Here is a 12,750-nt window from a genome sequence, read left to right as displayed (position 1 = left end):
CCTGTGCCTGGGGCTGCATGGCGCTAACGCATTAAGAGCTAAACGAACTAACGCGTTGACGCCATTGTCAAGGTCTGCGGAGGCAGACCGTGCGGAAAGGTGTGTGGTGGACCCAGGTGCGAACACAAACGAGGATGCAGGAGTGGATTCCAACCAAAACGAGCCTTTTATTATGGCTGAAAAACTCATGGAAAAGAACAACAAAGTAACTGAGGGAAAACCTGAACATAGACTGGGAAACTATGACTCTAATGAGATTTAGACTGCAAACTACAAACTATGGCTGGGATACTATGACAAGGGGTAGGGGAGATAACACAGACGACGCGAGACAGACTGTATGAAACACAGAGACTAAATACACATGAGGGATGATCAGGGGAAGTGGCCACACATGGGAACACAGCTGACACACATGAACTTAACGACAGGACAGAAGGAGTGAAACTGAATACACTGACCGTGAATACAGACTTTCAAAGTAAAACAGGAAACATGGAGATTAGACAAGACACATGAACCGGGGAGACGTAGTACAGGGGAGATGACATAACCACACGAAGGGCAAGGGAGACTTAATACACGGGTAGTATGTACAAATGGCTGGACTGCCTTAGTGACCCTAAACAAAGAATAAACATCAAAATAGGCTAAAACACAAAACACTGGGTCGCATGACCCAGGACCATGACAGCCATGCAGGTCATGCAAGGGGCGATCAGCACTAACTCGCTAACAGAGATTTGCTGCATTAATGCGGTTATGGCGTTAACGTCATTTTAACAAGATTAACTCTGACAGCAATAGTTATTTTATAATATTAAGGTAATCTAAAAGATGATTATTAACAGTTCATAACAACATTGAATCATCTGATTTCATAATGATAACTGACTGTATATTAAATGGCCTTTTTTCATTTTTTCATGTCAAGCTGTATCTCAGTTTTTGATTGGTATTTTGGTTAAAGGGCTGATGTACAGCAAGCTGCTGCTTTTCACATCAGCAATAAGTGCAGTAAATGCAATACTGTTTACATATACCCCTAATTAGTGTGCCACATGAGTGCACTGAATCTTCTTAGAATTACTATTGATGTACATCATAAGATTTGCATTTCTTCTGAAGTGAATCAAGAACATTAACAAAAGTTTTAATCCTCTTTAACATGACTTTTAATCTTGCACACTCTGCACATCTAATAGCTCCTCCTAAAGACTGTACTACTGATGCACATCAGAGTTATGGAAGTCTTTAACATAAGCTTTGCACTTTTTGTTAATGCTGCACGTTAAACGTTTATTGTGCAAGTTCAATTTTCTGTGGATCCGAGAGAGAGCACAAAAAATAAGCGACTTAATGATAAAATCCAACCTCTACTCTTTGCTTGAAATATTATTTTTTAAATAGTTTTAAATCTTGAATCTTCCCTGTTGCCTCTGTTTGTTGATTAATAATAGCATCTCCGCTAATTACATCTTCCAGCTGCAGTGCATGTAGCAACAGGCGGCTCAGAGCTCTTCTCCAACATCTGCTTGTGTGTGCTGGACTGAAGACGAACCTCACGCACTACTTCACCCTGTCTGTACTGGTTGGAGCCCAGTCGCTCCTCAGGCAGCCCTCACATCTGTGATCAGTCATCATCGCCCAAGCCTGAAGACCGGTGGTTGGACAGCTGTGCTCTCAAGCTGTGATTTGAGTAACTCATTTAAAGCTCAACTGTTAGGCTTTCTTAAGGTATCATTTCTTGTCTGAGATAGTTAAGCCCTGTGGCCTCTCAAGCTTACCACACTGCTCTACTTAGACTGCAAAAAGCTTTGGTGCCAGGAGGGCAAATGAGGGGAAACACCAAAAAACTATTACAGAGCAGTCAGATTATCAGATGCAATGGCTCACACTTTTTTTGCTATGATTGTATTCTCTAGTCTATTCTAGTGGAGATAACTGATATCTAAATTCACCAATTGCATTTAATTTCACTGACTACAACACGTGAACCTGTTGAACTCAAGCTGTTATGCTCTTTTTCTGTTGACTTCCTTTCACTCTGAAGATTGCTAATTTCTCCTTTTCTGAAAATCATGTTTTCTTTTAACTGCCATTTTTTGGCCAGCATGTCTTAGTCCTTTTTTTAATCACTTGTGCTTTGAAAATAAAATGAACACGAGGTGGTGGAGAGACAGCCAGACTTGCTGCTGTGGAGGTGAGTGGCTGTGAAATGTTCTCAGTATGGCTTGGCTATTGACAGCTCAGAATCAACCCCCCACCCCCCACCCCACTCCCCAAAAAAGGGAAAAAATTGAGATATCACCTAAATTTCTACATGGGTTTGTAAAATCAAGATGTGTGAGTGCAGCAGTGGGGGTGGAAAACATCCTGCCATGGAGGCGTAATTATGGACAATTTTGGTGTTTAGAAATGTAGCGGTTTGATGGAAACCACTCAAAAATAGTGTTTGAAGGTACATCTGTATGCAACACTTGTATTCTCTGAACTTTTTAGCTCCGGCTGGTGCATTCAAATCCACTGTGGCCAACAGCTATCGTGCCAATGGCATTATGGGGAGAACAGTAGGAGAAAGTAAGTGCATGAACTCCTTTATCAAAACTTTCTGTCACAATTTTCCCCAGCTGTCTAACAACTCTGAGGCTATTTTGTACCATATAAAATGTATGATCTGTCAAAGCTGCTGGATCTGACTGATCATGTTTACATACACAGAGACATGTGCATCCACACACCGGTCTAATAAGAACCTGACACATGCACACTGCTAGCAAAACTAACAAGCCTAACACCTTAATCAGACTGTCACCCTGAATGTGACTGAGAACATGGTTGTGTCCACACGTACACGGGTCATTCTGTAAACTTGATAAACATTTTATCCTCATGTCAGCAGTGTTTTTTTCTGAATATGAGGTATTTTATATAAAATGAGATCTTTTTTTTAAATGAATTCATGGAAAAAACTGTTTAAATAAAGATCCCTGCACAGATGGATATTTGTTTTCCATGCAAATGTGTTTTAGGTCTCAAAAAAACTAAAAAGTTGAAAAACTGTGAAAGTTATGTTTTGTTGTGTAAACTAATTAACAGTGGAACGTAAAAAAGTCATTTGGTGCTCATTAAAATGTATTCACATTTAGCATTCGGAAGATGTATTCACTTCATAAATCATTACACTGCACACAATGTACCGGTAGCTGTACTTTCAGTACTTGGTATTATCAATACTGATCTTGTATTTACTTTGTTTCAGATCAATACTACATCTTGCAGTATTGTGTACTAATAAATAAGTTAAATATGAGTCATTTATCTGTGGTGTGCCTTATTTGTTTTATTATTTTTAATGTATTTAACTTCATTTTAGGTAACACAAACTAACAAAAAAATAACCCAAATCCATCCCCAGCAAACAGTTTTATTTAAACTTAATCATCAGTACCAGCACTTCAGACTCTAAATGGTTCATACATACCAGGATCTGACTTGGAGAATGTGTCCACATCCAGTAGACTCCTGTGGAAACAATAAAAAAGATGTATTCATTCATTAACATTCGCTCCATCCTATTTTTATCTCTTTTGTTCTTAACTCTCCTGCATGTTTACAAAGGTTTTCATCTAAACCCTGAAAGTTAGGTCATGGGCAAATTTAAACTGCTCCCCAAGTTATTCTGTGAAAACAAACATCACGAGAAGCCTTTCTGAGTAACGCTAAGCCAAAATGAAAGAAAAAATTAAAAAACAAAGCACTGAATGATTAGTGAAGGACTGATCAGCAAGATAAATAGGTAGCTGGTGACTCAGTTACTCTGGCACATTTTGTGAAATATCTTTCAGAACCAAAGATTAATTTCCCAAAACATGAGCAGAGAAACACTACATGACTCTAGCTCGCCAAAGGTTTTTACATTAATGTGTCAAAAAGTTTTAATGTCAATTAATGAGTCCTACAAAAATGAAAAACTCAAACCCTTTGGTACTGTGTGAAACAGGCTGGTGATTTCCAGTCATTTCCACAATGACTTCTAAATTTTCCTGTCTTGTCATACATACATATTTCTCTGCCAGTGATGACTTGATGTGTCAGACTGTTAGTTTTCTGAAGGTACCTGCTATTATGCATCACAGTGAATACGCTTGAGATGATGATTTCAAGAGCACAAGGTTTTGCAGTTACTTTGTGGAATAAGAGCGCTTACATTTGCATCTAATGTGAGGAAAAATAACTGTATTTTTCTTCAATCTTCACACAAGTGCTAGTACATACAGAAACGGAATATTTCTACTGTGTGCAGTTGTACTCTAAAAGAACAAACTAATACTGGGAGTCTGTCGTGGTAATCCTTCTGCTTTCTTTAGCGACAGGTTGTCATTAGCGTCACACCTGAAAGATGTATATAAAAATAACAGTTGTGCAACTTGTAGGCAGTAATGACAAGTTACCAAACAGAATGAAGAAGGTACTTCCTGTTGTCCACATATTACAAAATCAAGTGAAAGACTTCACATATTTATTTGGACAACTGTCACCTGAGAAATGAACCAAAGTAACAGACAAATCATATATTATCACATAATCTATGGGCTTTACACTTTTTATAGTCCAAAACATTATGTAACATGATTCTGCCTTTTCATTGTATGTCCACAGAATTTATGATTTGGTTGCATTTCAACATCCACAAACAGCGTGATTGTATATCATGTAAAACCACTCTGAGCCATGAAGTGTAAAGCCAAAAAAAAGGAAAGCACACACCTTTGCTCACATATCAGCAAATAATGCAAATCATGTGGTCCTTAGCAAGTCTTGAAACTAGACAAATAACCACAAAACATGACATTTTACACCATGTTATTATTTAATAACAGAAATTAAGCCAAAATGCAGAAACAGTGAGTGAAATAGTGCATTCGTATTTCTTCTATGAGGGTAAAACACTCCATAGATTAGCTGTAAAAGTCTTTATAATCATTTCTAACAAAAGTTCATGTCATGACATTCATACATTTGTAAAGTACTGATTTAATTACTCCACTGGTTAATTCACAAGTAAACTAATATTCAGAGAAGCCTTATGTGTGATGTAATCCCAAAGATTTCCCTTGGTTTGTGTACATGGATCTTTCTACTGTATCATTTCAACCCTACTTTTGTTAGGTTTAGTCAACAAAACTATTTGGTTAAGGCCATGATTTGGCTTCAGATTTCACATGCTTTAAAGCCCCAAGGGTTGTCTCGTGTCAGTCTGAAAAAAAGAAAAAGTATTTCTCACTGAAATGTATCAGTATATCAAGCTGTTGCTCAAAAAAAATCCAGAAACAGTGTGCAGGATAACTCTATCTTTGGGAGAAGAGGGATCATAAAAATGAAATGCAATAGTGCAATTTTGCCCATCTAAAGAAAATCAGTTGCCCGTCTCTACATGCTTACCAGAACCTCCAACATCATTAAAGAGAGTTATATAGAGGTCTGTTCAGTCTGGTTAATACCCTGATGTATTACTTCATGTTTTGTCCTGCACACAGTGCCCAGAAACTCACATTATGCTGGTTTTTAAACTTTTAAACAGAGCTAGACATACTGTTTCCTCCTGCTTCCAGTCTTTATATTAAGTGGTCAGCTGTTCCATTTGTCATTGTATCAAACAGAAATTCAGTAATTCAAGGCATAGATAAGGTCATGCATTCAGTGTGCAAACCCAAGGTAAAAAACAAACAAACAATCAAACAAAAAAACACAAAGAACTTTATCATTTATCTCTTCATCTGAGCTCACCTTTAGCTCACACTGCTGTCAGGTGTCTAGCCACTTCAAATCTGTCTGATCTTAGAAGGGACAGCACAGGAGCAACAGCTATTCATTATTCAGGAGTGAATTGGAAAGACCGTCAGCAGACCCAGGTAGGCAGGGTGACTGACAGTCTGGAAAAGCCCTGGATGAGCTTCTCCGCTTGGTCTGTTAGTCACTCAGTCAACTGTTCAGCTAAGGCATCTGTAAAACTGTAAATCCAGCTGTAGAAGTTCTCTTGCAGGGTTACAAATTAAACAGGACAAATTAAACGGCTGTTATCAGTGTATTTATTTGCAGCATTTTAACACTCTGTAACTGCACGTGCTATTGCACTGTGCCTAACACACAGCTCACCATCAAGGCATGTCTATGAATATCAGTGGCACGCTAGGGCACTGGCCAGACTTGATGCCATATGAAAATATTTTCCACGATTTTTAAACCGCTTTAATACATATGGAGGCAACCATGAGAGCAAAGGGCATCTGAAAGCATAAGGTCATCGATAGATAGATAGATAGATAGATAGATAGATAGATAGATAGATAGATAGATAGATAGATAGATAGATAGATAGATAGATAGATAGATAGATAGATAGATAGAAAACATCAGTGTTACATGAAAGAACAAAACATTCCTCACGCACATCTGATGAACTAATTTTTCAGCATATTTTACCCACAGTGGGTGAAATAACAGACTCTAGATCAGGGTTTAAACTGAAAAGCATCTACAGTACGTGTACGGGAGTTTGCCCTTACCTGCAGGACACGGTAACTTCTATTTTAGTTGCGGGGACTCTGGTGTTGAGAGGATCGAATTCCCCTATTGATGCCATCATCTCGACTCACGAAGCTAATGAGCATCCGCAAAGAAATAAGGAAAAGAGGGTGAGAGGGGAAAAAATCTATTTAATCACTACTGGATCGTGATTGCGGTAAATCCATTGTAGAGATATTCCTCTCTAGGGGTTTCGTTCCTGGAACAGCGAGCGGCGGGGGAGGGGGGAGAAACTGTCAGGTAGAGAGAGAGAGAGAGGGGGGGAAAGTTGTGAGGCAAATTTAAAGTTCATTCATCCTTCGTGCGTTCACCGTGCGCTCCCGGTATCTGTCCGGTGCTGAGGAAGAGAGGAGGGAGGAGAGCGCAGCCAACCGGAGGCACCGGCAACAGCAAGGTGCTGTCTCCACCTCTCTATCTCCCTCTCTCTCTTTTCATCGTCCTCTTCCTTTGTGAAATATTTTCTGGAGCTTACATGCTTTTAAAATAAATTAAAGTGAGTAAAATTCCTCAGATCTTTTCCTCTCGTCCTTTGCCTGTCTGTCACCAGCGGGCAGAATATTTCCACGTGTGACAAAATGTAACGCCTTTTCTGTTCTGTGGCGCCAGAGACGCACCCAAATTATCCGTTTAAGTTGTGTAAGACGACATGTAACAATGGACGAGGACTTGGACCACTGAGGAAAGCATGTGTGTCTGTGTGTGTGTGTGTGTGTGTGTGTGTTGGTGGTGAGGGGGCAGCGTCTTTTGTAAAAAAAAAAAAAAAAAAAAAAAAAAAGATTCAAGAGATTGAAGTCTGAATTTATACCTCAAAATTCATTTATAAAAATCCAAGATGCCTCTATTTTTCTTTTTCTGTGTGTATGTTTGTTTTTGCTTTTAACCAGTGGCCCTAATCCTCTTCCACACAAGTGTATGGTTTGTATTAAATGTTATGCAACAAGAGGGTGATGCAAGCTCCGTTTTTGTCTTTCTTGGGTCAGCTGTACACTAAAAATAGAATGCATAAATGCTTTTTTTTAGGGCTATTTATGTAGGTAAGAATAACAACTGCATGGTGATTAAATATGTGAATTAATGTATCATGAATTCCTGTTATATAAATGATCAACTCATGATTTATGAGATTGGTTAAAAGGTCATGTATTAGTCATCTTGAATATTACTGAGTGACCCTGTGTTCGTCTCCTCGCCTTTCCAATCTGGGGGATGTAACAGGAGAATATTAGGTTGTTGTAGTGTAGTGAGAGAATGGACAGGCATGTTTTGGTTGGCAGAAGCAGTGTATCTACTGAGTGCAGGTACAGTAGGCCTAAGTGTCTATCTTTTTTTTACCATCATTATCAGATATTATTTAAAGTCTATGTTGTTCACATAAATACGATATGTGATAACATTCAAAGTCACAAAAAAGTGACTCCACACAGTGAATAGTGACTCCCACACCTTATCGGGCTGTTCTTTGGTACTTTTTTGACCATTTCCTTTTGGCTGCAGTGACACATACAGACACAAACACAGTTTTCCATTTGCTGAGGACATCACTGTGCAGTAGTGGGTTAATATTTCTTTGGAAAAAGTGTAGCTTGTGTTTTTATAGCATTATAGTCTTCCCGATGACTCAAAGCATCCAGTAGTAGTTTCCATTTACAGGTATTTCTTTGTCTTTGAACGGTGGAAGGAAGTGACAGCACCCGAAGCAATGTACAGGGCATTGTGGTCCTGGGTTTTCGACTCAGAGTTCAAGTTCAAGTTCGCCATATTATGCAATGTAGTCTATTCAGTTTCATCTATATAGTGCCAAATCCACAATAAGGTGCTTTATAATGGAATGGTAAGGACCCTATTATAATACAGAGAAAACCCCATTAATCAGACAACACCCTATGAGCAAGCACTTGGGACAGTGGGAAGAAAAAACTCAGCTTTAACAGGAAGAAAGCTCCAGCACAACCAGGTTCAGGGACGGGCAGCCATTTGTCATGATCAGTTGGGAATAAAGCGTGGGAGACAGGACAAAACAGGACACTGTGGACAAGAGCTAGAGATTAATAATCACTAACGATTAAATGCAAAGTGGTGTGCAAACACACAGTGAGTGGAAAAAAAGCGAGTGAAGAAGCATTAATGGGAAGTCCCCAGCAGCCTGGGCCTACTGAAGCAGAACTAAGGGAGAATTCAGGGTCACCTGATCCAACCCTAACTATAAGCTTTATCAAAAAGAAAAGTTTTAACCTAATTTTAAGAGAGAGTGTCTGTCTCCTGAATCCAAACTGGGAGCTGGTTCAACAGAGGAGGGGCCTGGAGGCTGAAGGCTCTGCCTCCCGTTCTACTTTCAAATATCCTAGGAACCACAACAAGCCTGCAGTCTGTGAGTGAAGTGCTCTAATGGAGTTATACGAGGTATACATGAGGTCTTTAAGATAAGATGGGGCCTGATTATTCAAGAGTTTGTGCGTGAAAATGTAGAATTAATTCTGGATTTAACAGGGAGGCAATGAAGAGAAGCCAAGCGAGAGAAATATGGTCGCTCTTTCTAGCCCCTGTCAATACTCTTACTGCAGCATTTTGGATCAACTACAGGCTGTTAATAATTTAGACACAATGTATCTAATTTTAGAAATATAGCACAAATCCAAGAACGTAGCCTGACATATTAGTTTAATAAGCACAAATCCTGTTTAGAAATGACCCCAAGATTCCTCACAGTGTTACCTGAGGCCAAGGAAATGCCATCCAGAGTAATTATCTGGTTAAACACCAATTATCTTATCACAAATTATCTAATTCTATATGAATCGTAGTTTGCTCATAGCCATGGTGTTTGAGCTGTGTTTTCCAGTTTAATTTTTTTTTCTGTTTGTCTTTGCCTTGTTTATATTCTGAGGTTCAGTTAGTTTTATTTACTTTTCAGTTTAGTCATTGTCAGTTTTTGTCAGTCACTGTTCTTCATTTCCTGTTTTATTTTGGTAGTTAGGTGTTTCCTGTGTTCCTCCACTCTTCTGCCGATTGTGTGAAGCTGTGTCATTCCTTCCACCTGTGTCTGATTCCCATTATCCGTCAGTGAGTGTGCATATTAGCCCACTCAGTCCTTTGTCAGTGCATTTGTTTGTCCTCCTGAACTGCTTCCAGTCTGCTTTTACTGTTTACTGTCTGTTTGTAGTGTTTCTTGTCATTTTTGGTTTTAGTTTTTCCTTACAGAGTCTTTTGTGACAGTTCTGTTATGTCTTCCTTGAATTTTATTCCCCTTTTCAACTTGTTTTCAGTTGGACTGTTACAGCTGCTATTCATTTAAGGTATGCTGTAAGTGTCATTTCACCTGCCTATATTATAGTCTGCATTTGGGGTTCTCATCCAGAATTCATGACACAGGGAGAACATACAAACTCTTATAGCTAATATAGTCTTACCATCAGGAACTGATACCCCTTACCCTTTAGCAGAAAATCCTTCTTGGAAGCATTTTGTATAACTGTGCCAGAGTCTGCCATTGGGTTTGCCTAAATGTTTGACCTAAATTTGTTCCATATAAAATTTCCTCTGCTGAAAAATATTAATTCAGAAGGTTTAAAATCTAGGCTTTTTTTTTCACCAGAGCACGCCATAATCCTCCATTTCTTCTTTCTAGGCCATTCCTTAGTGGATTTGCAAGCTAACTTATTTTGTTACCCTACTGAAAAGTCCTATCCTAGTTCAAAATGAAATTTTAGAAAGATGGCCTTACATTACCTTCTAAGCGCATGATGTGGAATCCATAGTTAAATCAGTGACTTTAGGCTTCTCAGTTCCCGAAGGAGCAAAGTAACCCCAAACTGAAATATTTCCACCAACAAGAGCTGCAGTGAATGTGAGATTTTTTTTCTTCTACTTTTGGATACGGATCCCATGCTATTCAGATTCATGAAATCACTCTCCTTTGACACCAGCTGTTGCAAGAGTTGCCTGCAGATGATGTAATGAAATTTGGGGTTTATTGGAGACTTCTTTCACATCAAACAGTCTGCTTCTGGGCTGACTGTTATGTATGATGTATTTCAAATAATTTAGAGATCTCTTTTTTAAATTCCTTGCCAGACTCTTTGGAATCATATACATAAGAAATTTCTAAAGCCTGTAAATGGTTCTTAACATCTTGGCTTAATTACTCCACACACTTTAATAGCAAAAAGAACATGAGAGTTTCGATCAGGGGTCCCCAATCCCAGTCCATGAGGGCCAGTGTCCCTGCAGGTTTTAGATCTCACTCTGGGTCAACACACCTGAATCACATGATTAGTTCATTACCAGGCCTCTGGAGAACTTCAAGACATGTTGAGGAGGTCATTTAGCCATTTAAATCAGCTGTGATGGATCAAGGAAACATCTAAAACCTGCAGGGACACTGGCCCTCGTGGACTGGGATTGGGGACCCCTGGTTTAAATGGTAAAGGTTTAAATTAGACCCTGCTGCTCTCAAAGAAAGTTACCAGGAAAGTTGGTTGAAAGATTGATGTTATTTTCCAAGTGTGATGCCAAAAAGTCTACTGTAGATGGGCCAATCTTAATGATGATTTCTGTTATAGACAGTGTTGTTGTTAATGTATGTTTGGGGGCGTTGCACCCCGGAACCTTCAGAGGTTTTTCAGGGTTCTCCCTGCCGGAATGTTATGTGTGGGACAGTTTGCTGTATGTGTGCGACTAGCTGTGGTTGTTTCTAAAAGTGGTCAGTAAACATCCTAAAACTGGCACTTGAGTTTCCGAGCATTTTTATCCTGAGGTTATAACACCTTTTTGGCGACGAGGATAAAAGCCGAACGCGGACAGTTTTGAGTTTTTGCTACGGATTTTGCAGTCGGACTACCGCTTCGCATCTATGGCTACGATCGGATTGCTCACGGAGTTCGCCGAGGGAGACGGCGACTGGATTGAATATGTCGAGAGGCTGGAACACTTTTTCTTGGCAAACGACATTTCGGACGAAGGAAAAAAAAGGTCAGTTCTTCTCAGTGCGTGTGGAGCGAGGACCTACAAGTTGATACGTAACCTGACGACGCCTCAGAAACCCGGGGACTTCAGTTTCAAAGAACTGGTGACATTGGTGCAAAATCATCACTGCCCGAAACCCTCCGTGATTGTTCAGCGGTTCAAATTCCACACTCATTCACGCTAGCCGGGAGTTTCGGTGGTTGCGTATGTGACGGAGCTGAGACAGCTATCGGAGCACTGTGAGTTTGGAGGCGTGCTGGATGACATGCTCCGCGACAGGTTGGTGTGTGGTATAAATGATGATGGCATGACGCGTCAGTTGTTGGGGGAGCCCACACTGGACTTTAAGAAAGCTTTGGAAATTGCTCAGGCAATAGAAACGGCAGCTAATAACACTAAAGACATTCGGAAAGCTAACAACAATATGCACTCAACCGAGGTGCATCATGTATCTCGGAGTGTGAGGGGCAAACCGAGGGAGCTTTTGGAGTGTTACCGGTGTGGGGGAGCACACTTTGCCAAGGACTGTGTTTTCAAAGATCGTCTGCAGAAGATCCGCCTGAACTGGAGGGAAATCAGGTATGTAACGGTAATAGCAGAGTTACTGGGAAAGTATGCAGATGTGTTCAAGAATGAATTGGGCACTCTCCGGGGCACCACTGTGAAGCTGTGTGTGGACCCTTTTGCCCGGCCACGCTTTTTCAAACCACGCACTGTACCATACGCCATGAAGGCCAAGGTGGAAGCAGAGTTGGAGAGACTAGAACAGATAGGGGTCATTGAGCCAATAGAGTTCTCGGACTGGGCAGCCCCGATTGTACCAGTGTTGAAAGGGGTGCATATATGCGGTGATTACAAACTGACAGTAAACCAAGCCTCTCAGCTCAACGCCTACCCTCTGCCTCGAGTGGATGACCTGTTTGTCACACTGGCGGGTGGTCGGACATTCACAAAGTTGGATATGAGTCATGCTTACCAGCAGTTGCTGCTGGATGAGGAATCAAAGAAATATGTGACAATAAACACACACAAGGGGCTGTTCAAGTACAACCGCCTGGTGTTTGGCGTTGCATCCAGTCCGGCTATCTTTCAGCGCACCATGGACAATCTTCTGCAAAACATTCCTGGTGTTGTTCCTGGTGCTGTTTACTTGGATGACATTTTAGTTACAGGTAAAACAGAAGAGGAGCATCTGTGTAA

The 12,750-nt window shown here is 40.2% G+C and overlaps 1 protein-coding gene across 1 annotated transcript in view; it reads right to left on the bottom strand.

Moving 5' to 3' along the window:
* The window catches only part of LOC113013066 (copine-9-like), a 115,633-nt gene extending 108,128 nt beyond the window's left edge, over positions 1-7,505 (bottom strand). The window contains exons 1-2 of the mRNA XM_026153657.2: positions 6,570-7,505; positions 3,485-3,525 (exon numbers count right to left, since the gene is read on the bottom strand). Of these exons, the coding sequence (XP_026009442.1) occupies positions 3,485-3,525; positions 6,570-6,649 (121 nt within the window). The 5' untranslated portion in view covers positions 6,650-7,505. The remainder of the gene's footprint in view (positions 1-3,484; positions 3,526-6,569) is intronic.
* Between the last annotated feature and the right edge of the window lie 5,245 nt (positions 7,506-12,750).

The sequence above is a fragment of the Astatotilapia calliptera genome, chromosome 20 (assembly GCF_964374335.1).
Source record: "Astatotilapia calliptera chromosome 20, fAstCal68.1, whole genome shotgun sequence".
Taxonomy (NCBI): Eukaryota; Metazoa; Chordata; class Actinopteri; order Cichliformes; family Cichlidae; genus Astatotilapia; species Astatotilapia calliptera.
This window is presented reverse-complemented; position numbering and strand designations above follow the sequence as displayed.